This window comes from Coccinella septempunctata, chromosome 5, assembly GCF_907165205.1.
Source record: "Coccinella septempunctata chromosome 5, icCocSept1.1, whole genome shotgun sequence".
NCBI classification, from domain to species: domain Eukaryota; kingdom Metazoa; phylum Arthropoda; class Insecta; order Coleoptera; family Coccinellidae; genus Coccinella; species Coccinella septempunctata.
Window position 1 is genome coordinate 32,196,010 of NC_058193.1, and position 27,053 is coordinate 32,223,062.

Sequence of the window (27,053 nt, forward strand, 5' to 3'; positions counted from 1 at the left end):
GAAGAATCGTTTTTTTGTAAGATGAAGATAAAATTTACATGTGAATTCAAGTAAATTTGCCAGTGTATTAGCGACAAGCATCTCTGAGATTTTTCGAGATTATAAAGAAAGATTGACGCTGTACCTGAGGCGAGCGTGCTTCTGCACCTGGTCTATCGGCAGCTGTTAGTCAAGATGTTAGGATGTAAACTACCTGGAAGTAGTTGAGAGCAAAATGTGGTAAGCAGAAGAGAACATCCTCAACGGTTTGCATGCCTTTTCGAGAGATCGAAGAAAAAGGTTCATCATTTCGCGAAGGAATGGTCCTTCTTATCTGTTTCTTATTCGGAAGATATCTGAGATTTTTGAAGGTTTTCAATTTTTTTTTTTAATGTTTTTAACTACAAGGTTTATTGGTGAATGTTTTCCACTTTATGTAACGAACAAAATCGTTTCACCATGCCTCCGAACTGTGGGATATCACAAGCTCAACAGTTTTTTCTTCCATTCAAGCTAATTGATAAAATATCAGGTTTCGCGCTGACCTAGTCACTAATTTACACATTCAAGTTAATGGCATGCCATTTCCTTTGGTACGTGAAAGTAATTCGATTGACCAGAAGAGTTATCGTGAAATACCGTGTAGAAAACAATCAGTATCACTTTAAAATAAGGTTAAGTGTAGTCGTTAGTATGAGGGTGAAAAATAGCACAACTGACAATCTAAAATACCTAAGCACTACTGCAAAATACACTCCTGCGTTGAAACACCCATATTTTGTTTTCATATTGTTTTTGCCACACCCAAAAATCCAAAAATACCTGTCATGGGGATTGAAAGAATTCTTGTTGTGATAACCCTCGAAGATTTTTTTTTCTCCGGCTATAATAGAAGAGAGAATTATCATTATTCTTGTATTTGTTGATGCTTTATAAACGAGTTTATGAATTACATGATTTTCATTAGGATCTGTTATCTGACCCCTTCATCTTCTTTCTAGTAAACATAATGTACTTCAGTTTTCAGAAAAAATCGAGGAAAAAATATAGATTGAATGTGACGTTTCAGGGTCTCCTCCAACAAACAAGAGATTTAAATATTCGGAATTATTCGCTTTGAAGCCTCTGACTCTGATATTCTTCCGAGTATTCTTCTCATAATTAATAAAAATGCTTGATACTACATAATATTAGGTATTATGCGCTGTACTGAATCAATTGCCCTAATAATTATTATTCTCGAACAATACAGACAGCGTATGCTCGTGAGTAAAATTTTATACCAACAATACAGAAAGTCACATGATTTGTTTAGCTGAATGATACACAAGAACAAAATCTTTTGTTCAGCGATCCTAATCTTTCTGTATGCCCCCATGACTAGATATTACCTGCATCGAGTATTTTGTAGTACCAGTACAACTACTAAATTATATAAGGTACAAACAAATAATTATCTTGATGAAATCAATGGTATGAATATTTATATTCAACAAAGCAACCGATTCGTTGATACCAAATAAATTAAAAATATCTATGAATAGATTCAAAGAACATAACATAATATTCAACTGTTAGGAAGAATAGTATGGCATAGTAGGACACCTATTAATTAACATTTAGCACTGATTTTTTTAAGGGATGTTGTGCATTCTTTGCCAACCCCAGATTGCGAAGGTTAGGTTGCTTGAAACAGAATAATTCCAGGAGGGACCTATGGCATACCACGTGCCATTGGTTCTAGCAAAAAAATTTTAAATTCTGTTAATTTTAACATTTTTATGTCCGCAAAAATTTCCATCATTCTTTGTGCTGCAATTTGCATATCAACATGAATAAAAACAAGAGGAAGTGAAGTGAAACATATCGTGATAAAAGACTTGAAAATATTATTGCAATTTTCTGTTATCATTTTCTCAATTTAAAACTTCTTTATTCATTGCCGCCCGTTCAAGTTCAGCTGTATGACCCTTTTGTTGAAACTCAGCGTTTTTTTATCAGGTCCATTAGACATGATCCTTGAGACATATACAGCATTTTTTTGCGTTCGAAATTGGCAAAGGACTAGGCAATTTAACGCTTTTGCATTTCAGCTTCCAGCGCAGCTGGCTGTCTGCAACTTTATTTCCACTGGAGCTAAAAATAATCTGGGGGCATATTCCTTATCGTTCATTTTACACGTCTCAAGAACACTGTTTTCATTGTTTCCTGAAACTCGAAGCTGGTATCTTGTACCTTTAGAATTGGACACTTCAAATGAAGAAATAGGTCTAGATATATTGATCAAATAGCTTCAAATAGCCACTATTAACGCTGCATAATGAAAACACATCAGGCAAATAATATTGGCCTCATAAAAATGATTTCGAATATGAATTTTCCGATTCACCCACTTGCCTTCATGGTTTTCAACCATATTCAATTCGCCCCATAGTAGTTTCATAAATCTTAATATCTACAATCATTTTTGGTGATAAATTTCAATTCAAAAAAATATAAATACATACACATAGAAACTGAAGAGGGAGGAACAATGCCTCTACTTTCATTTTTATAAATGGAATCTATTATTTTTGTAAATGGAATCTATTCATTCCAACAGTGACTTGGTTTGATATTATTGAATGAATTGATTGCGTGAAATTATTGGCCAATACAAATGTGGTGGTGTTAATAGTAATCTTAACAGTTTGCACAGAAATGATAAACATTTAAAAGTAATGAACCATATCCTGTATCCATACGTTTCAAATTAAAACAGAGCGTTCAAGGTTTTCAATTGATTTTTATGCAAACAGTTACTGCACTGGAAATGATAATTTTAAGAGTCAAAATTCATTTACGAACGGTATGAATGTTAATTTAAATAGTAACGAAATTCAACAAGGAATAGATGATTATTTGGGAAAAATGCGAAATTACGTTTACTAGCATTTAGAAGAGTAACAGTTCAAAATACCTCTTTATGGCTGTATTTTATTCAGGTATAGCATATTTTGAACAAATTCCTTTGTATAAAACATTTGGTATACTTAAATATTATGAACTTCGTCCTGCTGTATCAGAACAAGGCAGGTATAATATTTTTCCCAGAATTTTCATATTGTAACAATTACAAATCAATTCATAAAAACACAAATAAGCAAGAAACAAACTTTTAATCAACCTTATTGAATGCTTCACTTTTATGTTTGCCAATGTGTTAAAAACATTTAGATATTACTCTTAGCTGAATTTGTACAAAATTCTGTTGACCTTTTGCAATCACTGTGAATCATAGGCTCCAATTACAAAAATTGGAGAAATGATTCAGTGGAATAATTGATATAGGTAGTGCAGGTTGGGTGACTTCTGAAATGAGTCACTCAATCAATTTTTCAATAGGACAGGTAAACTTCAAGATTTCCCAGGCAATGTTGATGCGAACCAGAATAAGATGAATTTCCAGAAAGGTATACCAAAATAAAACGTATACAAGTTCAACTTGTTCTAATACCAGGCCTGTTTGTCACACTTCCAAGAAATGAAAAAAGAAGTTCACTGTGCCCCTTCTCCTCAAAAGGTATTGGTTTATTCTGAATTAAAATTTTTCGCTGAACGAATGCTGCAGTGAATAAGACATGCAATTCCTTTTGGGGCCTTACCTCCATTTAGATACGATTGAATATCCTCATTATAAACACTAGACACAAACAATAAAAGAAGAAATAGTTCACTTTTAAACCAATCCATTGTTTAATCCTCTGGTCCTAACTCATTTTCAATAAACTTAACTGAAAACAAACGCGACGTCTAACGACTCGTCCGTTTTTTTACGTTTTTCATAATATTTATCATATATTTTCGTAGTTCTTTCGACCTAGTTGACAAACATCAAAACATCTGGCCTTTCTATTCTAACTTCGCTCAACAAACATCTATCTTCGAGTTTCGGGCGCACTCGGTTAACGAAATCACGATTCACAGAGCGGTGAAATGACATCAACCAGAGACAACCTGTCTCTGTCATAAACCTTCTATGTCCTAAAAGGGCAGGTTCCATTTCGTTTTATGAAGGAAAATGGATCAAGAAATTATTTCATCAAATCAAATCTTTCATCAAAGAGGATCTTTGCCAATATGTCGGGACGTTCATAGGTCTCATTTAAACACATTTCCAAAGCATAGTTTAAGTTTTAGAACCTAACGTTTTTGCTCATCTCATAGTCTAGTCTATGGTTAATCTAGTCTCTTCTTTTTGATTCCGATAAACGTGGTGGAAAGGATGAAAAAAAAAATTATTAAACAGACAAAATATTTCTTAATTCTTAAGCTACAGATAGGAGGAGTTCTCATCAATATTCCAACTCCTATAAATTATCACAATTCTATTGAGAATTTAAATTTGTTAGAAAAAGATAAATTATTATGAAACAACATCAAAGTGAGATATTTTTCGCAGAAGCTGCCACTTTTACTTCCCAACATTCATCCAAAAATGCTTGCAGTCTATTGTCTACGTTCGAACAGAACTCCCTGAAATCCTTCAGCATCCTTGTAAGATAATTATTATCAACAGCCTGGTTTGAGCGCCATCTCTTACTAACCATATGGTTCCAGGACCATAGGTACCCCAACTAAAAAAGGAATTATAAACTGCAGCTCAAATTTTCTCATTTGCTTTGCAATTGACAATGACAATGACATTTTATTATCCTAATCCTTGACAGGTGAGGTTAGGATGTAGGATATACTCACTTTTCTAGAGTTATCATAGTCGTCTTTATTCTTTCCGCTCACATGTCTCGTGATGTACGCCTCATGGGGACTGGGTACTATATCTGCATGTACGGAATATCTACCACTGGCTCTACCTTTGCTCATGGAGGTAACTCTGCTCCTAGATCTGGTCGATGTACACGAGAACAAAACAAAAACTGCCCCTGTGCAATGCACGTAGTGATGCTCTCTGGATGATGAACTACTAGAATTGGTGGTTTCAGAATGGCAATTCAAGAAACCGAACCGTTGCACAATAGCTTCTTGGAAAAGGAATAATCGTTCTGCGGCTGTATCTTCTGGAAAATCTGTTACATCCAATTAGCATTACATTTCTGATCTCTTATAGGACATGTATTGAAATCTAAAGTACACTACTCAAAAATTGAAATGGATATTCAAGAGAAAACTTACTTTTTGCATTTGAATCAAATTTTTAGTATTGCTGTATATACCATGTGAAGAGTTGAGTATTACAGTCACACACAAAATATGGTCCTCACGACAATTAATGGTTTAATTTGAAAAAATTACAAGAATTTTTCTAGTAGCTATATGATATTGTGGTTACTAAGTGCTATAATGGTCTCTTGCAACTCATGGGGCTTTTTTCCTTCATACATTAATATTTTACGCAAATTATCCACTTCGATATTTGAGCAATGTATTCTATTTGGCGATTCGCATTGATAACCTCACCTTTAAAGAGCTGATCGTCTTTCTGAAGACAGTTTGTATTTAATGGAATATATATAGGCCCTCTCAACGGATCAGATTTGTCAGAATAAGGGAGCGCCAATGGATCATGAGGAATAGGTATCATTTGTAGACCACAACTCTGAGCTTTACGATTCCAACTATTCAACTGGAAGAAAACGACAACACTGTTAGAAACGCTGACCTCCACTAGAAAATGGTTCCAGAATAACATCCACTACATTATCCTGCTACATACTTCAAAGATAAAATGATTTAATAAATGTCCGTCCCTAATGAACACTGTAACTTCTGATAGAAAATAGTGAAATTTTGAACGTTCGTAAATAGTTCAAATTCGCCCAATGGTTCAGGAGTTATTTTGCCGCCAGCAAGACTGATAAATACTCACAAGTTCTGCTATGATAGAACCGGAAGATGTCAACCATTCTATTATGAATTCATATGCTTGATCAGGCCTGAAGACAGTTTGATACTTAACATGCCCCCATTCAACTCTATCACTTTTATTCGACACGTCAGTTTCCAATCTCATCCTTCTGAAGAGTGGGCCTAAAACGAATAACCAAACTGAAAAACATACAAGATAGCTGGGAATGCAAATGAGAATTTTAAAAGCTCTCTGAACCCATTCTTGATATGGGCTCAAAGATTATTTGCGACTCATTTCAAGTCTAGGACAATTTACTAGAAGTACTCCATTGGGTTCAAACTGTCGTTCTGAAATACGCATGACGTCCAAATCTGGACCTCCTGTATATGAACCTTACGCAAAACATATTCGTGTTATCTTGATTTTTTTTTTAAGGAATCGGAGGAAATGGAAAAAAAACTTCATTAGATAAAACAAAAAAATATATATAAATAAACAGATGAGTAATATCGAAATGAGAGCTTACTCGTTATGGCAACACACAAGAATTCACCTCAGTATAAAAAGTTCTAGAACGATTATTCACTTTGCGATTGCATAATTATATATTTCTCTAAAGATCACCCTCTGCTGGCTTCATCTCCACATCTTCATCGAGAGACGGTAACTTAGAACGTGGTGTTTGTTCTCCCGAAACGATTGTAGTTGTAGTCGAATCCGACGATGATCCTTGCCCGTCAGAGCTCCCTTTCCTTCTTTTCGGTATTGTAACAATTAAAACGCCGTCCTTCAAGAGCTGCATGCGCATCCTGGAAACATCACAATCCTCGGGAATTATCTCCCTCTTGGAGAAGTGCCTGACTACAACACCCTGCTTGTCGCCTAAATGTTCCTGTTCCCCTTGCAGAACAAGGGTATTGCCATCTTTAACCGTGAGGAAAACATTCTCGGGTTCGAATTGCTTGAAGTCGGAACAGAAACTTCTCGAACTTCTGGGCAGTTCCATGTGATCCAACGAGTCGATGCTCGATATCGAGGACCTCCAAGAATTTTTCATTGATACTGAAGTACTGTCGGACTGCTGAGAGGCAGTTTCACCCGAATCTGTTTCATTTTTCTCCTGTTTGTAAGCATCGGCGAATACTCTGTCCACTAGTTCCAAGGTGAGCATGTTTGAATACATTTTTGTCGCTCGAATTTTTGTAACAACGTTATCATAAGTGCTCTGTTGAGGACTAAACGTATATGCACTGCCGATTGCGCACTTCAAATGATCGACTGCGCAAGAACATTCTTTTTCGTGAATCTTGATGACTTAGAATTATTCCAGATCATCAAAACCGCCCAAAACCCCCCCCAAACATTAAGTGGAATTTTTAAATTCCACCTAGATAAGTCAGTACGACTGATTGACTACATGAGCTTACAAATGAGAGTAAACAGCCTGATGAAAGTCTAGAATTCAAGAGAAATCTCACCTTTTATGTCTTCCTCCGCATAATCCACGTTGATGTCCTCGCACAAGAAGTGTGGTACCCCATATTCACCAGTGGTGTAGAGAGTAGGGCTCAGATTCGTCGGCGTCTGTTGTATGCCCCAATGCAAGGCCGATTTGATCTCCACCTCCAACCACTCATTCTCAAAAGTGGTGAGGTCTCCATTCGGTTGAAAAGCATCTTTATCCTCTTCATAAGTATTAAATTCATGAAATACATCCCAGTCAATAAAAAAAAATCTGTTACTTACCTTTATCATTGAGACCACAAATATAAAAGAGATAAAAACCAAACTCGAACATCTTTCCCCTATTTCCTGATGCGTGGCAAATGATATTCTCACTATGAAGACCCTGCATGATCTGAACTGCCTTCTCAACGTTTATCGAACCCTCCATGTGAGTTATCAGCCATGTAACAGCTTCAGCTGCTACAAATGTATAACTCGGTAGGTTCTGCTGCATGTTGATGAAAGATACTCCGTTTAAAGGATGTTTCATGGCTTCGAGGATTTCTTGATTTGAAGCGGACGACTTCAGAACCGGACAGGAATTGGATGAGCTTTAAGACAAAAAAATTACGAGTGTCATTATCGGGTTGAAATTATTTCGAAGTATAGGGAAAAAAACTCAAAATAACCTTTCTTCTGAGAAAACATCGACCCCCTGTGATTCTGAGGTACCGGTATCTTGGGCCACTGTGGCTGTTCTGCTACGATCTACTTTCGATCCAGATCTACAATGGAAGTGTGTATTAATATCAAATTTTTTAGGGCACAAATCGACTATCTACTTGGAAACAAAACATAGCACTACCTCAAAAGCTTGTTAATCCAAAAGATGATTATCAGTTTTACACAAAGGCAGAAGATATCAGTATGTGTTATCTAAGTAGAATACAATAAAAGTTGTGAAAGAAGTTCTGGATATAAAAATATCAAGAATAAAAGAGACGAGTTGAAATTACTGTATTAAATTCAATTGTAAACACAACCTTCTAGGAAAAATTTGCGAAAATTTATTGATGTTATTACATTCTGTTCAATTCGATATTCTGAAACTCGAAAAGAAGAAAAAACGAACTCATAAAAATTTCTCTACTTGTTCTAATAATTTCAAAGCTCAATCACAAAAACAAATCAGGCTTTTTCAAAAAAGAATGCTTTAAAGATACAATCAAATTCAAATATGCTTTTATTCAAATATCAATCAGAAATCTTGAACGATGGAAGAATTTATACCAACCTAAAAGATGTCGGTACAAATCTATCACCAGATCGTGATGTAGTCTGCAAGCAAATCAGCAGTGAAAAAAAGTGTAGTAAGCAGAGAATGCAAAACGTGACAAAATTAGATCTGAGAATAAATGTTAGTCACTACAAGAAGAAAACCTAGTGATACTAAGAGAAACTCTGTTGCACTCCAAGCTGTAAAATGCTGAAAAAAAATTCTTGTCAAACCTGAGCCGAGGTCTATCAGGCATCCGGTTACTGTCCATACGTTCACGGAAAGGGGAACTGTTCATATTCTGGAACATATTTATTAATTCGAATAAAGAATATTTCATTCTGAAATCAGTTTTTAAAAGAACACAACTCATAAACGATTAAACAACATATTTTGGATGCTCCATGCAAAAAACAAACAAAAACTGTATTCAAAAATACCAAAATAATCAATGTTTCAATTCAATATGAAAAGGAATCAAGAACAAGCAGAAATACATTTACTATAAGACACATACCTTAGAGACAGCTGATTTAATAATGATTAATATTTTAAGAATCAGTTATTTGTATTATAACAATCTACCAAAGCAAATACAGTAGTAATTTTAATCTGTAACGTTGGAAAATAAAAAATTGAAGTAATTAATAATTGTGCTTTTAAAACTAGAAAGCAAACTAGAGGAAGAAAATTTATTAACATCAATTGGACCTTTTAAAATGATTCCTTATGGGGAAAGAAAGAAATATCATCTGAACTTCACTAAAAGGCCTGATTAATCAACTCAATAGTGAACGTAATTTATTGGCAAAACATTCTTATTTCTATTTAAAAGTAAGAAATTTAATTAATAAGGATATCTACCTGTAAGAAATTGCTCATACTATTGCGTCTTGGTTGGAGAAGAGGTGCGTTGTTTGTTATGTTCAAAGACATCTACAACATGCGTAAAAAGCAGATAGCATGCAAAATATTAAAAACAAAAATTAGAAATTGTATTAGGATAATAGTATTAGTTTGATATTCTCAACGAACCCTTGGTTTTTTGCAAATTTGCGTCCTTTTTATTTTATTTATGGCTGTTTCAAGGAACTTCAAGAAACCCTCTACCATATTTTGATAGTCTGTGGCGGTGGGTAAGGTGTAAATATTGAAATGGGGATGTCCTTCGATAATTTTTTTCGTTGCTGGATTATTGGCCGGTACGAGGTAAACTCTAAATCTGTAGAGGAAAATGAAAAAATAAGCGAATAAATGCGTCGTTACGCCTTACCTCCAATATTTCAAAGCTTCCACTAAAACAAACTCAGAATCTCCTCCTGTGCAGATGTAATGATCCAAGTAGTTCCAATTATAATGTTCCAACTTCTCGGTTGTGAACAAGGCGTAGGATTCTTCATATTTATCATGATGTGGAGCGTGAAATCTGTACCTATATTGATATTTAAAACCTGGATAGGGATGCCTAAAATATACAAGATTCGCAAATCAACTGATTTTTCCAGAACAACAAAACTGATCAAAACAGAAACATGTTCTTACCTGGGTCTATATCTAGTGACGAATATAGCATTTCCTGATAGATATATTTTGTGGAAAAGTCTACCAATGGACAAAAAGTAAGAATTTTCATTTTCCGTTGTGGTTGTTCTAACAACACTTTGTTTGCAAGCCAGCGAATTATTGGATTTCTCATTATTTTCCATAACTATCAATTGGAAACCTTGGGCCAATCTTTGAGAGATTAATTCCCTGAATACTTCTTCTGTAGTCAAGAGCTTTCTATATGTAGGCCTCTGCTGAGCGAAATCGGCAGACACACTATCTGGCACTAAGCTATACAGCGAAACAACGTAATCTAGGTTCAAAGCTCTCTCATCCGGAAAGTAATCTGTTGTTATTGGCAAACATGCTGGGATAGTGAGAGATTTCCAATCCACACCTATTCGTAAAAAATATATTAATGGCAAATCCCTAAACTGTATTCGATAATGAACAAATTCTGAACAACCTACTTTTCACGAGCCCACTAGAAAATTACACTGAGTCTAATCTATAAGTCGTTTGGTTAATAAGGTAAAATAAAAATGAGAATAACGAAATCATGCAAACAAATACAAAGGGAAAAGATTCAGTTCAAATTAGTGACTGTGTTATTTGGGATAGGTGAATGTTATATGAATGAATGAAGAAGATGCAATGATTAAATACACAAACATCAATAAAAATCTATTCACATCCAACTTAGACAATGCTCAAGAATTGATAAGGACCAATTTCTCATAATGTTGAGCAGTGTATTTTCAGTGAATGCAAATAAATGATCATTATTCACAATAAAGCACACAAGCTAACACATTCACATTTCAATTTTCCGAGAAACTACTTTTCAAGCAAAGCTAATAGAACTGAAACTATATTCCAGAGAGGTAGAATAAATTGTAATAAATCTTAAAATCAAACCTATGAGCACTTCATTGACTTCATAATCCACAGTATCCGGGACAGACAGACAGACGATGAAGATGCACATGGAACAAAGGTGAATGAGTCCAAATGGGAACATTTAGGAAGGTCTAATGAAAGGTCTCTAGCGGCGACTTAAATATTCTCAAAAAATAGATTTGTTTATCCTGGTGAGGATTACATTATATTATATGTATATTTGCTGCTTCAACTGAAAAACTGAGAACAATCATTCTTATATTATTTAAAACTGATGTTGATATAGCTATTTACCATACCACCAGTATATGGACATATTACTTGCCAAAGCAAGCAGAATTGATTCATTTCTAAAATTCATTATCAACTTTAGATGGCTGAGAGTGGAGAGAAATATGTGTTTCTTCGGCGCTTGTTATGTAATTCGAAGAGAACCCAATTTTTTTTTTCTGTTCAACAAATTACTCTTGCAATTAATAGAGAATGAAAAAAAAATATAAAAAGATCAAAACAGTATTAGTGAATTGTGAGTTACTTGAAACTCTCACTGAAGAAATGGTTAAAATTGAAGATTAATAATTACTTCGAAAAAATGGTATACATCTCAGTGATCATTCTAGATGAATATCTATCATGCAACCTAATTCAAAATTTCAATTGTCAGAATAGTTTTTTCCCGATATTTCTTCGGACTCTGATCTGAATGTGAAATCTATGTTATCAAACCAAAATGAAAACGATTATTTAGAATGTAAACTACCTGTGGTTAATGCAGGGGTCCACTCTTGCTCCCCTGTTGCACCCCAAAGAAGTGTGCTTTTGCTTGGGTTTTTTGATGGCCCGGAGGTATTATTTCCTGGGGTTGAAATATTCGGTTTTTTTTTGAGATCTGGAAAAGTGAAGTAGTAATTGAAGGTCAATTTTCAAGTGGAGATTCTAGTGTTGCATATGTTTATTCACTCTCTGGACAAGAAAGGAAGTCTGAGACATTTATTTAGCAAAAGATTTTGAAATCTTGTAGACCCAAACAAAGTTTTATTTCAAGAGAAAAATTCCTAATATTTTCTTCACAAGAATGAAACTCACATTCATGCAAAGCTTCAGTCATACAAAAAGATGAATTATCAGTAGCAGTTTTTGGCTTATCTTCTTGCGGTTGAGCTGGAACCGCTTGATAGTGATGTTGCTGTATGAGAACACCAGTAGGCCCTGAAAAAATATCAAAAATCAACAGAAACAATTCGTAACATTCAAAATTTGACAGTGTTTTCGATTTCTATCTTGAAATTTGATGAATTCACTTCACCTTTGGGAAATATATGAGTCCATCTTCTACGGTTCGACGTTAACTTTATCGTAACGTGTGTTGGATCGAAAGGGTTGATGAGTGCTTTAGATTCAAGCGGTGGAGATCCTTCGGAACCTACCACCATACGAATAGGTGGAGATATTTCTTTATCTCTATCCACTGAAGAAAAAATTATTAAAATTTTTTGGTGTTACGTCTCGATTCATCTTCGATACTCACTTTCGTTTGGTGGAGAAATAACAGGACTTGTAAGAGCTGGAGGTATCGCTATTGGTTCTGACCTGTTTATTGAGCTACCTTTTTGCTGCATGTCGGGATCTGACAACTTACGTTTGAATTTGGCAGCTTCTTCATCATTCAATAAACTGCCAGAACTACGTTTATAGCGATAGCTCAGTTTACTCTGAACAGTACTAAAAACAGGAAAGATGTAAATAGTTTAAACACAATTAAGATTATGGCAAGATTCCAAACGTTCAACTTACTGTACTTCAGAAATAGAATGAGCAGGTGGCTGTTGAAATATCTGAGCGTCATAGGCATCGTAGTCAAAAAAGGATTTGTGAATATATTCATCCTCCGGCACGACTTTTGTTTTGGTTTTCGAAATAGGAGGTAACTTGATTCGAGGCACAAAATTTGAATGCGGAATTTTCTTGTTCGATGAATAGAAAGAAAGGTTTATCCAGTGAGGCATTGAGTAATCATCGGGTACATTTTTGTGTGCATCTTTATTGTGAAACTAGAATGATTTAATAATCATTCGAAAGGTATAATTATAAAATATTAGCTTGTTTATACCTTCAAGAGTGGAACTGCATGTAACGGTTGTTCTCCTACACAAACAAGATCACTTCCAACACCATTATCAATTATTCTTTGTTTAGTTATATTTGTGAGTTCCCTATCTACTTCAAAAACTCCAACACCTGGTGTTACGACAACACTCAATTGCCCAGTTCTATCGAAACTTCTGTCAAGATAATGTTTTTCAAACACTAAAAAGAATATCAAGAATAAACCAATAATATCTCTTAACACATATGCAGATATGAGTACCATTAAGAGACATATTGAGCACTTCAAGAAAATTGCCTTGAGCAGCAGTGCTATTTGTCGCTGGAGGTATAGTTACATCAGGTCTGGAATGATACTCTAGAACAATTTTCAAATACTCAGAAAATATTTTCCTCAACTGGACCAAAATTCCACACCAATCATCATATTTTTCATTTTGAACAGCCACACTGAAATATTTTAGAATGTCAGTTCCAAGAATTAACATTTCTATTGTGAACAATTACCGATAAAAATCTTCATAGAATCGACCCTTGTAGTCTTTCTGTAAGCATTCTCGCATATGCTGGGGAAATTCTTCTAAGCTTGTTGCCTCATAAAATGTTCTTGAAAATAAAACAATGGTAACCTCGTGATTACTGCCGTGTTTTTTCCACTTAGCAAACAAATCAGCCAAAAATCCATGCACTGCCTTCTCATAATAAAGGTCCCCATAGATATCAAAATCCCACATTTCAGATGACATTTGTAGGAAAAGGTACACCATTGAAGTTGATGATCGAAAAACAATTTTGGTATCTTCAGTGAGAACTCCACAAGCTACCCTTTCACCCTGTGCCCACATTTCATACACTTGGCACCGAATGGCTCCACCGCAAAATTCTAATTTTTTATTCATGTACATGCAGGTATCTTTCTACAATAACAGAAACCCAGATATTATATTTTAGAAAATACATTTAGATTTAAAGAAACACTCTCCTCCCAATTGATGAATTAATATGCAAAAAATTCAAATATATATTACCAAATAATTCTTCAGTCTCCACATCTCTGACCTCCCCATATATTGATCTTTGAAAGTCAATTCAATAGAATCTAAGGCTACATCAGCTGGATTGACAATTCTTACAGAAACAGTTTTATAAATTTTCAAGCCAAATGTTGTTGCTATACTTTGCTCCACACTCAAAGTATCTGAGAAAAAATTCCATGAGCATGACGACATTCAAGTTCTACTGTTTAATCTCACCCTTAGCGACTCCTTTGGTGGGTAATAAATCTTCAGATAACGTTTTGATTTGTAAAAGTAATCTGGGGTTCTCCTCTTCATTTTCTTTCGTTTTATCACTTTCTGGTGGTGGATGATATATTTCCACAATATCACCTTTTTTGGCTTCCGGAAGATCTTTTGGATTTATGATTAGGTCTTCCTCTGAAAATCTTTAATGGTGAAGACTGAAATCACAATTTATCCTTAACATACCACTAAAGTTTTTTTGATGAACAAATAAGCGAAATAATTTCATTTTGTAAGTTTTTCCTAATATGATACTTCTATAAGAATTCAACTTTGGATTTAATTACATAAAGTACCAATTAATGCAAATGTTGGTTCCCTTCTAAAATAAATTTAATTATTTATCTACATATTTTGATTATTTATTTTATTTAATTTTCAACCAGAGGTAAATTAATCTATGCTTCTACTCTGTTATCTGTGGTTGTAGCAGAGATCTGTGTTCTGGTGAGGTTTTTTCGTTCCCACGGGTTTTTGCGAAGGTTTTTGGTGAGTGCAAAGTGCAAAGTTTTCAATTATTATTCAGTGATTTTCATTTGACATTGTGACATGTTATTTGCTTTTTTGACATTTTGACAACTAGTTCGAGAAGGATTAATTTAAAAACACCAAATGAAGGAAAGTCATAAGAACTGGTGAAAACAAAGGATTTAAGCGTGGAAGCCTTAAAAAAACTGAGAAAAATGTGGGAACTACCTAAGTTAGGTAATCTACACGACAAAGATATCATATTCCTCTCATTAATGAATGAATGTAGAAAGTTAGCACCAGGATCTCGACTTTCTTGCGCTTTGAGGAATAAACTATCAAAATTATCGTTACAAGAAAGATCTGAAATTGTCAATAGATCAGATGGAGGTTGCTCTCCCTTGTTTGTGGTTTGTAGAAGAGGCCAGACTGAAATTGTAGAATACTTGATTACTTTTTGCAATGCAAATATAGAACAGAGGGGATTATATGAAGTTGCTGATGACAGGTATGTGGCTACATATTTACATATGAAAACTGCTAGCAGTTCTCTTCGGATATGATACAACTATTTTTTAATAGGTCAACCCATATGGTAACTCCTCTTTGGTGTGCAGCCGTATCAGGAAAATTGAAAGTTGTTGAATTCTTGCTCAAACAAGGTGCGGATATAAATGCAGTATCTGATACAGGGTCCACTCCAGTTCGATCAGCTTGTTTTATGACACATCTTGAAGTTGTCAAGTATTTAGTAGAACATGGAGCAGACATTAACTTGCCGAACTATAATGGTGGTACTTGTTTGATTAACTCTGTACAAAGTTCCCTCTTATGTGAATTTTTGTTGAGGAATGGGGCCGATGTGAATGCTAGAGATATACAGAATAAAACGGCTCTACACTATGCAATTCAAGAGCACAGGTATGTTGAAGTTATTTATAGTTTTCTCTTTTTTTGATTCCCAATGAAAACAATTTATTTTTAAGTAGGAAAAGTGCATGTTTAGTTGGTATATTGACAATCACACCTACTTTACTTCTAAGGGATGTTTTTCTAGGCTTGAGACAACTAGGCTTTTGCTGAAAAATGGTGCAAACATCCATGCCAGGTCTAGATATGGTGATGATGCCTTACAGACAGCTTGTTTAAAAGGGGCAGGTAGAATCTTTGAATATCTTACCACAAATTTCTCCTATAGCTCTGAAAAATTGGCAAATGCCCATGAATTACTTGGGGCAACATATTTAGATGAGCATAATGACACATTCAAGGCTTTGGAGTATTGGAGGTTAGCTTTGACAATTAGGGAAACCCATGGTGAGTATTTCCACGAATAGAAACTTGTAGTTGAATATCAGGTGGAAGCTGATTGAAATTCTTTATTTATGTACCAGGTCTACTTCCTAAACAACCTGTGATGCCTTTGTTGGAAAGTTATAGATTTCAGAGAGAGTTTCAATCAATGGAAGAACTTGAAAATATGAGTGGAGATTTGGATGCAATTCGTATACAGAGTTTATTGATTGCAGAAAGAATTTTAGGTTCAACCCATAAAGATACAATATTCAGGTAAGGTCATTTAATTGGATCAATCTAATTTCACAACTTTGAATTTTATAATACTACTATGGTAAAATTCCTGCAATTGTCTTCCCACAGATTGATGTACCGAGGAGCATCATATGCTGATATGGTCCGTCATCAACATTGCATTCATTTATGGCGTAGGGCTCTTGAGATACGAACGAGAAAAGACTCTATTCTATATTCGGATACATGTTTCACTGCCCAAGCTCTAGTTCGGCTCATGATTGATTTTAATGAGAAACATTTGCCTGCCGATGGGTTGGAGGCAATGCAGAGGTTCAAAGATATTCTTGAAACTTACAAGCTGTTGACAGATGATATTATAGGTATGTAAATTTACAAGAATGGCTTTAATTGTGACTCAAATCGATGATTTTCTTTTCAGAAGTAAGACACTTGCTTACAATTCGTCCAGTCTATAAACGGCAAGCTGATTTTTTCGACAAAATACTGAAATGTATAACACATTTGATTTATTTGATGATAGAGAATGCGGTTTCTAAGGAACAGAAAGATTTGGTGGAGGAACATGTTAAATCTCTTATACAAATAGATCCTAGGACTGTGGGAACTCAGGACAGTTTACTCCATCTGTGTGTTTCTAAAATGAACACGATTTGGTCCAGCTATTTCATCGAGGAAGAACCAGTGGTAATTAGTCTAGTTCTCTGTCTTGCATGGAACAATTGCTTTTGTACATTGATTATCCGACCATAACTGAATAATTGTTTGATTGCAGGCAGTTTTTCCGAGAAGAAAGGTATTGGAGCTACTACTGAGGAATGGTGCTTCTGTGACAGCTAAAAATAAAGATGGTTCTACTCCGCTTCACATTGCAACATTTTCCTGTAGAGACCAAATTAACCTTACTCGGGTATGTTTTTGTTTGATCGATAGAAGTACTGTTGTGTTCAACCAATTTTTTTTTTTTTAGTATGTTAAACTGCTACTGGATTATGGAGCACATATAGACCAACCTAATAGAAAAGGAATGGTACCAACTCCTTCAATTATGGAACACAATAATCACACCAATTCTCCCATTCCAATTCTTGATTACGTGAGTTTGAAGTGTTTGTGTGCAACGGCCATATCCAAATACGGAGTCCCATACAAGAATCAGATACCCCGTGCTTTGGAAGAATTTATGCACTTACATGAACCCACATGAAGGTTGTTGTTGTTGATTAAATCACTAATTTGTAAATATAATTGTTTCATATTTAGTAATTGATAACATATTGAGATTGAACATAGAGATTTTAATGTGACCAGAAACAAATAGAAATATTATAAAATTAATTATATCAAATGAAAATTAGCAAAACTACTGCCATTTACTGTGAGGAGTACAGACATTAATTAATTAGTTCGATTTATAGTTCCGTTGGATAAATTGTTGTTAGAGCCTTCTACTACGCATCTTGGAGATAATGGAAATTTGTCGATATTTTGATGTAGAATTGGGCAGTTTTGAAAAATTTCGAGATATCAATGAAACGCAATCTGCATGATTTCATTTATAGAATTATTTGACTTAGGTTGCGATAGTCATCAAGTAATGTACATATTTCAACTGTATAATTGGCTGCAATAAATGAAGTTTTGATTATTATTCTTTCAAATCGAAATTTGACTATTAATGCATCCCCAGTTTCGACCAGAACCTCTCCGTAAACTCAGATCTATAACTAGAAGAGTATTAGAAAAATATAAAATACTAAAACAATTGTGTGTTAGACCTAATCACGAGCAGTATCGTGGATTAATGGAGTGTAGAAAGGAAGAGTCTAGGTCAAAGAAGTCGGGAAGTTTCCAAAGTGAGGTTGAAAATTCTCAAGTTTTGAGGAAATCCTCACAACTAGATAAGGAAAAACGGCGGAGTTTTTATTTCTTCATTCTGTGGGATTGTGGCTGAAAAACTTTCTATTCACTTGGGGTTGATAAAATATGGAAGAAAAAAATCATGGTACATAATAGTTTATTGTTTAAAATACCCATTCCAACATTAAATCACAAGAATTTACAGATTTGCACAAAAAGCATTCACAATTATAAGTTTTATTCAAATCGTTGAAAAAAAATTATAATTCCATTTTTCGCCTAATAAAATGAACATTGAATGAATATATTAGGTATATAATAGAGATAAATATCAGTTGAATTTCAACGACGTTTTTGCACCCTGGACCAACCATCTGCATCTTCTTGCGTCTTCTCTGGTTGCTCACGAGCTGCAAAAGAATCGTGCTTCAGTAATTTGATCACAGCCCAACATTTACCCCAAAATATTTTCGTTTACGCCTCATCTATACTGAACTGTGGCCTAGTTCATCTACATGGAGTTGGAGAGACAAAAATGCTATGAGTCGAGAGCAAGGAGTCCCTCTCACCATAGGAATTTTTAAAGGTGTTGCCATCTGGGTTTCAAGGAAGTTACCTCGGCATGCCAACATAGGATTAGTGGATTTTGGGTTTTTTAGTTGTGTTGTCCTTAACTCAGTAAGGTTACTATACTCCATTCAAATTCATTTTAGCAGTCGGTTGGCCATGAAATAATTTTCTCAAGTTTTTGTAACTAGAACGGAGTATGGTTGGCACTCATAAAATGTCCTTAATGTCATAACGCCGTTGCCACAACTAATATCAATTTTTATTACGAAAATGCCGATAGTGATTGAAAAAGACGGGGTTTCAGGAAGTGCTATTTAGAATTCAGGTCCGCTCATTCATATATATAACGCATAGTTACCCTGATATTCTGAAATCCACAATATGTCAGACGGTATCGAGCATATTCAATGTAAGTGAATTTATATAATGTTTCATCTGAATCTAAACGACTTATATTTCAGCTGAATATTTCCACAATCAGAAAGATTGTGAATAAAAAGGATGACAAAGAATTCCCTTCCATTGGCAGACCCAAAAAGTGGTGGCATTTGAGAATTTTATGTTTGGTTTAATTGATGCGAAAAGTTACTACTACAGGATTTTCGATGAATGTCATCGTAGAATAAGTTCCCGAAAATTGATTTTTCTATTTTTCATTTGACTTGTCCCAAACATTGTAAATGTCTTAAGGTACCAATAAATACCTAATTGTTATCATTATATCAATGTATTAAGATGAACAGCCCCAAATACGACCCTGTTGTCCTGTTAATTGTTCATTCAAGCTGAAGTTCAGCTTGACTTGAAACTTCCTTTAATTATTTTGACTTCCATTGATGCAAGATGATTTTTTGTTGAAGAATTCAACATTCTTGTAATTATCTGTTAATTCCTTCAAGGGATACCCATTCCCAACCACTGCATCATATGCATTCCATCTTCGGGTTAATACTTTTGAAATCTACAACTGATGTAACGTATTCAAACTTTAGCCAAAGAAAATAACGAACATTAACTCTCCTCAAGCTAGTGCATATTATGATATTATACTGATCTCTTGTATATTCCATGCCAATAACTAGATTTGGTATGCCTTCAATCAGTTTGTATAAACTTCAACTATGTTCGTCATATATTTTCCGAAGAGATTCGACATTGTGATAAAATACGTAATAACAGAAACTTTTACGTAGAAAGGGCAACATAGCTATTATTTAAAACCCAAAAATGTTTTGACAAGCGTCATAACCCCACATTTTCGTACTATACAGAGTGAAATGTGACAAATTTCCATGGCCAACCGAGTGCTAAAATAAAGTGAATAGAATATGTTCAACAGCGCTTCTGCACCAGCGGTACAAAGAAAAACCTGTAAGTCCTTTTTCGTACAAATGGAACCAGGCTTAGCAGTTTCCTCTCAGATGCTAGGAGTTTTTATACCTCGGGCTTTGAGGACAGTCCCCCGATGAGAATCCTGGACTTCTTAAGACTACTTTCTGTGCTCCTTTCGGAGGAAAACTCCCGACAGATAGGAAGCCACAAGAGTTGAGCCTTGAAGACTTTGTTTCAATGATAATAATCGTAAATCCTTACCTTTTTCTTTAGGAGGAGCCTCCTTTTCCTCAGGCCCGCTTCTCTTGGTCTGATCATCGCCGCCACCGGCCTTCCTGCCGTTCCTCCAATCGGAGTTATCGCGTTCCTTGGGGGGCGCATCCCCTCCGTTGTTCCTAGGTCCGTCTCTGTCCCTGTTCATCGACCTGCCGAGCGGGCGATAAGCGGATGGGGCCGCCTGGTCGTCGTCCGTCCTGCGGTTGTGCCTCCAGGAGCTCGCGTCCTTCGGACCTTCGTCCCTGTCGCGGAAATCCCTATCGCGGGGCTCCCTATCCTCCCTGCGCCTGTCGGGCGGTCCGGTTCTCCATACGCCGCCGCCCCCACGGCCCCCCTCTTCCCTGCTGTCTTCGGTCCTTCGGAAACCGCCTCGGCCTCCTCCATCTTCCCTGTTCTCGTCGGTTCGACGGAAACCGCCGGAGCGGCTTCCTTCGTCCCTGCCGTCTTCGGGTCTTCGGAAGCCGCCGCGGCCCCCTTCCTCCTTGGTGTCGTCTGAACGACGGAAACTGCCCCGGCCTCCTTCCTCTTTATCGTCGGTTCTGCGGAAATCTCTCCTTGGGCGTTCTTCGCGTTCTGTAACAAATAAGTTGACATATACACAACTGATGAATCGACAGATGATCCCAGATGGACCAATGGTTGTCTTTAGTTCGAATATAGCACACAAGAAGCGGGAAAAATTGACAAGGTGATCTGTTGTCCGAAATCATCAATATAGGGTGTGTTATGAAATTATTTTGAGTATTTATGTTCAATAGTAGTATTTTTGCCAGTCTAATTGCTAATTACATAAAAACACAAACAAACTAAAAAAAATTGCATGAGTAATAAAGGAGAAATAAAGAACGTTGAAATCTAAAGGAAGATGATGCGCAAAAAAATTAACGCACATTATGGAAATCTCAAATTTATTTTACAACTGAAGGTGTTCTCAATAATAATTATTTTTATCAGAATTATGCATGCATAGGTTATCCACTTTCAACGGTTTTCTTCAATACAGATGTTTTTTCCCAGCAGGAATAAAAAAAGATGATATTATCAGATTTTGAATGTATTGGCTCCATTCTAAAATCAGTAGTTCTGGATCAATTCTAGTGATCAATAGTTTTTCTTTCGTTTGATTTTCTACACTCGATCGCTATGCAACGCGAAACACGCAATTTGACCCAAAAGGAATGGGCCCAAGCGGTAGTTTTGCGAGAAGAAGGGTGGACATACACAAGAATTGCAGAAAGGTTTGGAGTTTCCCATACAAGTGTGTCCAGAATGTTGCGGCGATTCAGGGAGACAGATATGAATGTCTGAAGACCAGGACAGGGTAGACCACTGGTAACAACTGCCATTCAAGAACGTTGCTTGAGAGTTTCTTCGTTGAGACAACGGTTTGCAACCGCTCGCTTCCTTCAAATTCAGCTTGAGCAAACTCATGAGGTGCAAATTAGCGCTCGGACAATAAGAAATCGCCTCAGAGAATATGATTTAGGGCCTCGTGTCGCGGCAAGAGGCCCAGCTCTTACCCCAGCCCATCGAAGGGCGCGTTTGGAGTTTGCGAGAGAGCATATCCATTGAGAAGAGGCCGATTGGGAAAGAGTTCTCTTCACAGATGAGTCTAGATTCTGCCTCTACCATTGTGATCGACGTTCCTTTGTATACAGACGTCCACATGAAAGATATGCTCAGTGCAATTTCCTGAATACTACTGATCTCGGGGGAGGATCGATTATGGTATGGGGTGGAATATCTTTGACTGCTAGCACAGACCTAGTGGTCGTTGATAGTGGAGCTATGAATGCTGATAAGTATATAAGGAACATTCTTGAAGAGCATGTAGTGCCATTTGCCCCATACATTGGTGAAAATTTCATTTTTATGGACGATAATGCCAGACCCCATCCTGCGCGCGTCGTTCAGGAGTACCTTGAAGAGGTTGAAGTCTCTCGAATGGAATGGCCAGCAAGAAGTCCAGATCTCAATCCGATTGAGCAGGTTTGGGAGAACCTCAATAGAAGGCTGAGAAGTTCAGAAAATCATGCAGCTACTCTTAATGACTTAGGAATCCAACTCGGAGAAATCTGGGAAGGATTAGATCAGAACATTTTTAAATCACTCATTTTGAGTATGAACCGTCGTTGCCGAGCTGTAATTAACGCAAGGGGTGGAAATACCAAGTATTAAATCACTTATCAGCATTTCAGTGTTTTGAAAATTGTTCATTTCTCTTCTTTCACATAAGATTCGGTGAAATCCTGAATTTTTCTTCCATTTAATGTGTCTTGTTTCGTTCGAAACCTTCCCGAGAGAACATAAAAAATAAGTTATAAAGTCAATGTAGAGTTAACTTTCATTAAAATTGAGATTTACAGAATGTGCGTTAATTTTTTTGCGCAGTGTATATCCGAAATTCATTTCATTGGATAAAACCATTTGTGAGATAGAACTAAAAATAATTTTTTTTTATGGTTTTTCAGTCGATCCGAAAAAATGGTAAAATTGATTAATTTTCATCGAGTGTTGGACACATCAATTCGATACAATAATATCCGAAAAAATCATGCACACTTACTTGGCTCGCTCCTACCATCATCCAACCTCTTTGGTGGCGGGCCTCTCTGATTCCTCCATCCAGAAGATGGAGCTTCTGATGAACGGGATGGGGCATCTTCGCTTCTGGTGAATTCTAGAAATAAAATGAGCAAATTAAAAAACAGAAGTAACAAATATTACGAATTACTCACTGGGTCTGTAAACACCCGAATCAGTAGACGCCGGTTTCGGATCGCCACGTCTCCATGAGGAACTCGTTTCGGTCGTTTCTGCAATCATAAGAAATAATAATTTAATATCGAATGATCGAGAATGTAAATTTCCGTTTACCCTTGACTTGCTGGGACAATTGTTCCCGATCGGCCCTCAACTTCCTCTCAATCTCCTCCTCACGCGCCCTCTGCTTGGCGGCGGTTCTTTCCAACATCTCCTCCATCTCTTTCTTCTTCCTCGTTTTCTCCGCCTTCTCCAACTTTTCCCTTTCTTCTTGCTCTTTACGAGCCAGCTCCTCCAACCTCTGTCGCTCCTCTTCCTCCTTCCTTCTCTGTTCTTCCCGTTTCTTCTGTTCGTATTTTTCCTTCTCTTTCAGCCTGAAAACACGTACCGATGAAAATTTGTAAACTACTGGAAAAATCAGGAACATACCACTGGATACGTCTGTCCTCTTTGCGTTCCACTTTCCTCTTCTGGAGACGCTTCTTGCGTTCTTGAGCCAGCATGGTCTCGAACTCCTTCAGTTTATCCTCGTACACGATGTTTCTCTCCTTCTTCAGTTTTTCTAGGAAGGCATCCTTGAAAAAAATGAGAACAGAACATTAAGTATGTGTGTGCTAAAAAATAAATAATCAAGTTTGCACATTTTTTTGACTTACCTTGTCAGGTTTCATTCTGGCAAGTCTGTCTCTGGTCTCCACGGCCAATTTCCTTTCCTCGATAGCCAAAGCAACCCTCTCTTTCTCTTGTTGTTGCCAGAAACTCTGATCTTGGTGTTGCTTCTCTTTTATAGAAGCCAGCAGCAAGGGTATTTCTTCTAGACGTTTGGCCCTCTCGAAGTAATCCACCTTTTTCTCCTGAGACTTCAATTTGGCCTGCAATTCTCGTCTCTCCTTCTGAAGTTCTTCGGCCTCTTTGGCCGCAATTTGATCAGCATCCAATTTCTTGATATCCTACAAGAAGAAAACATTGCTGAAAATCCACGATACATACAATTGGTTACACTTACCTCTTCGTCCATTTTCTTAAGCATCTTCTGTCCATGACCGGTTTGACTGATTTGCATCAGCTTTTCCTTCAAATGTCTGTCTTTAATTTGTTGGTACTCATTCATGGCCCGTTTCTTCTCTCTCTCCTCCCTTTCGAGTTCCAAACGTTTCTTCTCGGCCAATTGATTCTGCCTCTGAATCTCCTCTAATCTACGTTGTTCCTCTTCCTCCCTTACGGTGTTCAGACGTTCTATGTATTCCTTGCGATCTTCGATGATCTTATGACGTTGCAAGATCTTCTGGTGCTGTCTGACCTTATTTTCATGGTAATTCTGTACCATAATACTGCGCATGTGATCTCTCTCGCTTTTCTTGCGTTCAGGATTGATGACGCCCATGGCTTGGTGAAGAACGATAGACATGTTGACCAACTGGTTTCTTATCTGTTCACTGGGCATAACTTGGAGTGTTGGCCCTTCAGGTTTCTCCTCACGCTGACTCTCGCTGAGATCTATACCGAAGTGGACACATCTCTTGCCTGCGAAAGATTTCTTGGTGTGTTTCAAAGTATTATTTCATGTTGAAATCCAACTTACCGTGATCGATACGAATCTGCATATCGTTGTAACGCACGCAATTAACCAGCAATCTCTCCATGTGGAAAGCGTTGCTGAATTTTGACAGTTCAATCAAACGATCAAATTCAATCGTCTGATAAACCTGGGCTACTTGTCTCACTAGCCTCACCAAAGTAACGTCTTGCAATGGTTGGATGTACTGCTGCAGTTGTGTGTTTTCTTCTTGCGATATGGATTTGATCACAGTCTGCACTCTTGTGCAAAGAAGTAAAGGATGGAACTCCACCTCTAACCAATTGTAAAGATCTTGAAGTTGGGTAGTAGCAAGGGCAACAACATTCACGCGAACCTATACAACGATTAATAGGAAATTGATATATCTCAAAATCACTTTTTTTTTATCCAAAATGTAGTTATTTCATAATAAGAATGGTTTGATGGGCGAAAAGTACTCACTAAATCTTTCAACAAGCTTGCCCTGGTAGGGGGTTGGAAGAGTCCAAGTAAAACACCCAATTTCTGAGCTTTTTCTAGAGGTGACTTATCAGTTTCGATAAATCTATCAAATTCAGGGTGCGCTGATGGAAGGGGTATCGATAATGTAGCTAAGAGAACTCTGCATGCCATCCTGAGAATAAAAAAGAGTTATGCTTCTGAAGGATAAAAATGTTCAGGATTTCAATAAAACGAAAGGAATCAATTGCTAAATAGATCCATACCTTTGCAATTCTTCAGGAGTGATATTTTTCTTCATTTCCTTCGATAATTGGAAGAGTTTGATCAATGCAGCAGCATGAAAGAGGTAATTTCCAGCTTTCCAGAAAACCATTGCCAATTTTTGATAGTAATTAGCCATTGTTTTCGGTACTGGCATCTTCTTAGAAATGTTCATCAGATTATGGATATCCTCTATAGCTTTATATGCTTCCTAAAAACAGATATTAGAAAACTGAAAATTTTCAATCAAAATCACGAACCCACCTGCCATAATTCCATCTGAATAGCGTAATCCAACTGATGCAGTCTTGTTTCCAAGTTTAATTGCTGAGTCTCTGGTTTTGAAATGCTGACGTTTGAGACCTGAGTAGGTAGTTTACAAATATCATCTAAATGCTTCCTTAGCTTATCACATAACTTTCTAAACTCAGTTTTTCTATTGTATTTAAGGCAAAATTGAAAAGCCATCCTTGCAATATCGTGGTATAAATTTTCCACATGAGCATTTGTTCTTAGCAACTCCAGACATTGGCAATAAGATTCCCATAAAAATTTAACCCATGGTGTCAAAATGGTTCGATCTGAACGATCTTGGGCATCTTCACCAGAAACAGCACTATAACATTGAGAAAACTTCAATTAATTGAGTTCAAATGAATGAGGACCAGCTTTACAAACTGGAAATGCTGTCACTAAGATAGGGGCATAGGAAAAAAGCACTATCGTTTTTCTTAACAAGATGAAAAATCCCTATAAAACTTGTTTGAAAATTCTCTATAGAATTTACTTGTGAATTCATGCACTGGTTTGATGATTTTAATGAAAATGGCAATACCTCAACAGTATACTTTCTGGTGTAGCTAAGTTATCCAAGTCATCGATATCAATGACAGCTTGTGCTGACTGCTCCCTAGCATTTTCAGTTCTTTCTTCGGCCATACGCAAGTAGCCCCGAATGACATTTTCCAAGGAGCCGACATTTACGGACTGAAATAAGTTCCTGTATTGGAAGAGACCTTCTTTCGCTATATGTGACTTTTTGAGATCCACACATAGTTCCAAATATCTGAACATAATCGGTTCCAAAACCGACTCTGACCAATTGTACGCCCATTTCTTATTCCTGAACACTTCTTGTAAAGTATCCAAAGCTCTAGCCGGCTTTCCAACTCCAATGAATTCTGAAATGTAAAAATGCCGATGAAGTCATTGTTCAAAGAAGCTAAATTGTCATATGTTAAATTAACCAACATGTGCCCCTTACCATTAGCCCTTTTAAGAGCATTTTCCGGTCTCTGACCGTATCGAGCCATCTCTTCGGTTTATTATCGAGTTTTCCTAAACATAAATATAAGAAAATTCCAGTAATTTGGGATATTTTTCGAATCTGCCACGTTCACAACCCTCACGTTTTCCTTGAAGGAAAAGGATTCAAAATGGATGCGGGGACGAACATAGATCACTCTTCCTCAAAACATAGAGTACAATATAATCTTTTGTAAAAAAAGTTTGATTCATTATGTGAGAATTACCTCAGTTGAAATAAATTGA

The 27,053-nt window shown here is 36.4% G+C and overlaps 4 protein-coding genes across 8 annotated transcripts in view; 1 reads left to right on the forward strand and 3 right to left on the reverse strand.

The window, feature by feature from the left end:
- Positions 1-3,931, reverse strand: part of LOC123312903 (disintegrin and metalloproteinase domain-containing protein 12) — a 29,360-nt gene extending 25,429 nt beyond the window's left edge. Inside the window, exon 1 of the mRNA XM_044897480.1 lies at positions 3,624-3,931. Within this exon, the coding sequence (XP_044753415.1) occupies positions 3,624-3,711 (88 nt within the window). The 5' untranslated portion in view covers positions 3,712-3,931. The remainder of the gene's footprint in view (positions 1-3,623) is intronic.
- Positions 3,932-4,259: 328 nt separating this feature from the next.
- LOC123314594 (GATOR complex protein Iml1) lies at positions 4,260-14,802 on the reverse strand. 5 transcript variants are annotated; one of them, XM_044899969.1, is made up of 24 exons: positions 14,588-14,802; positions 14,354-14,536; positions 14,129-14,298; positions 13,608-14,017; positions 13,363-13,550; positions 13,105-13,301; positions 12,789-13,045; positions 12,523-12,716; positions 12,301-12,462; positions 12,081-12,203; positions 11,755-11,883; positions 11,013-11,030; positions 10,092-10,491; positions 9,823-10,014; positions 9,585-9,771; positions 9,414-9,485; positions 8,568-8,611; positions 7,963-8,058; positions 7,574-7,884; positions 7,306-7,512; positions 5,846-6,006; positions 5,437-5,602; positions 4,717-5,045; positions 4,260-4,595 (listed from the first exon to the last, which is right to left on the reverse strand). In XM_044899969.1, exons 1-24 carry the CDS (start codon positions 14,628-14,630, stop codon positions 4,398-4,400), a joined length of 4,437 nt encoding a protein of 1,478 aa, XP_044755904.1. In that variant the 5' UTR covers positions 14,631-14,802; the 3' UTR covers positions 4,260-4,397. The 5 variants fall into 5 exon arrangements, with proteins under 5 accessions (XP_044755904.1, XP_044755902.1, XP_044755903.1 ...); XM_044899967.1 differs by lacking the exon at positions 8,568-8,611 and adding an exon at positions 8,783-8,850; XM_044899968.1 differs by lacking the exons at positions 8,568-8,611; positions 11,013-11,030 and adding an exon at positions 8,783-8,850.
- A 153-nt stretch (positions 14,803-14,955) lies between these two features.
- On the forward strand, positions 14,956-18,087 carry LOC123314596 (protein fem-1 homolog C). Its single transcript, XM_044899972.1, has 8 exons — positions 14,956-15,377; positions 15,452-15,790; positions 15,927-16,186; positions 16,264-16,438; positions 16,529-16,782; positions 16,842-17,107; positions 17,196-17,330; positions 17,391-18,087. Exons 1-8 carry the CDS (start codon positions 15,085-15,087, stop codon positions 17,625-17,627), a joined length of 1,959 nt encoding a protein of 652 aa, XP_044755907.1. The 5' UTR covers positions 14,956-15,084; the 3' UTR covers positions 17,628-18,087.
- Positions 18,088-18,420: 333 nt separating this feature from the next.
- LOC123313271 (eukaryotic translation initiation factor 3 subunit A) lies at positions 18,421-26,946 on the reverse strand. Its single transcript, XM_044898091.1, has 14 exons — positions 26,767-26,946; positions 26,338-26,683; positions 25,767-26,118; positions 25,505-25,713; positions 25,242-25,413; positions 24,804-25,134; positions 24,228-24,745; positions 23,878-24,171; positions 23,651-23,796; positions 23,336-23,595; positions 23,197-23,274; positions 23,025-23,138; positions 20,444-21,031; positions 18,421-18,690 (listed from the first exon to the last, which is right to left on the reverse strand). The coding sequence occupies exons 1-14, from the start codon at positions 26,813-26,815 to the stop codon at positions 18,623-18,625; spliced, it is 3,525 nt and encodes a 1,174-aa protein (XP_044754026.1). The 5' UTR covers positions 26,816-26,946; the 3' UTR covers positions 18,421-18,622.
- Positions 26,947-27,053: the final 107 nt, after the last annotated feature.

Coding starts and splice junctions, on each gene's coding strand:
- LOC123313271 (XM_044898091.1), bottom strand. CDS start 26,815: ATGGCTCGATACGGTCAGAGACCGGAAAATGCTCTTAAAAGGGCTAAT. Junction 24,746..24,803: donor GCAGATTCGTATCGATCACG/GTAAGTTGGATT, acceptor AATCTTTCGCAG/GCAAGAGATGTGTCCACTTC. Junction 23,275..23,335: donor ATTGTCCCAGCAAGTCAAGG/GTAAACGGAAAT, acceptor TTATGATTGCAG/AAACGACCGAAACGAGTTCC.
- LOC123314594 (XM_044899967.1), bottom strand. CDS start 14,630: ATGAAATTATTTCGCTTATTTGTTCATCAAAAAAACTTTAGTG. Junction 8,851..9,413: donor GTATGAGCAATTTCTTACAG/GTAGATATCCTT, acceptor AATATGTTCCAG/AATATGAACAGTTCCCCTTT. Junction 4,596..4,716: donor ACTATGATAACTCTAGAAAA/GTGAGTATATCC, acceptor TTCCTTTTTTAG/TTGGGGTACCTATGGTCCTG.
- LOC123314596 (XM_044899972.1), top strand. CDS start 15,085: ATGTGGGAACTACCTAAGTTAGGTAATCTACACGACAAAGATATCATA. Junction 15,378..15,451: donor TATGAAGTTGCTGATGACAG/GTATGTGGCTAC, acceptor ATTTTTTAATAG/GTCAACCCATATGGTAACTC. Junction 17,108..17,195: donor TCATCGAGGAAGAACCAGTG/GTAATTAGTCTA, acceptor GTTTGATTGCAG/GCAGTTTTTCCGAGAAGAAA.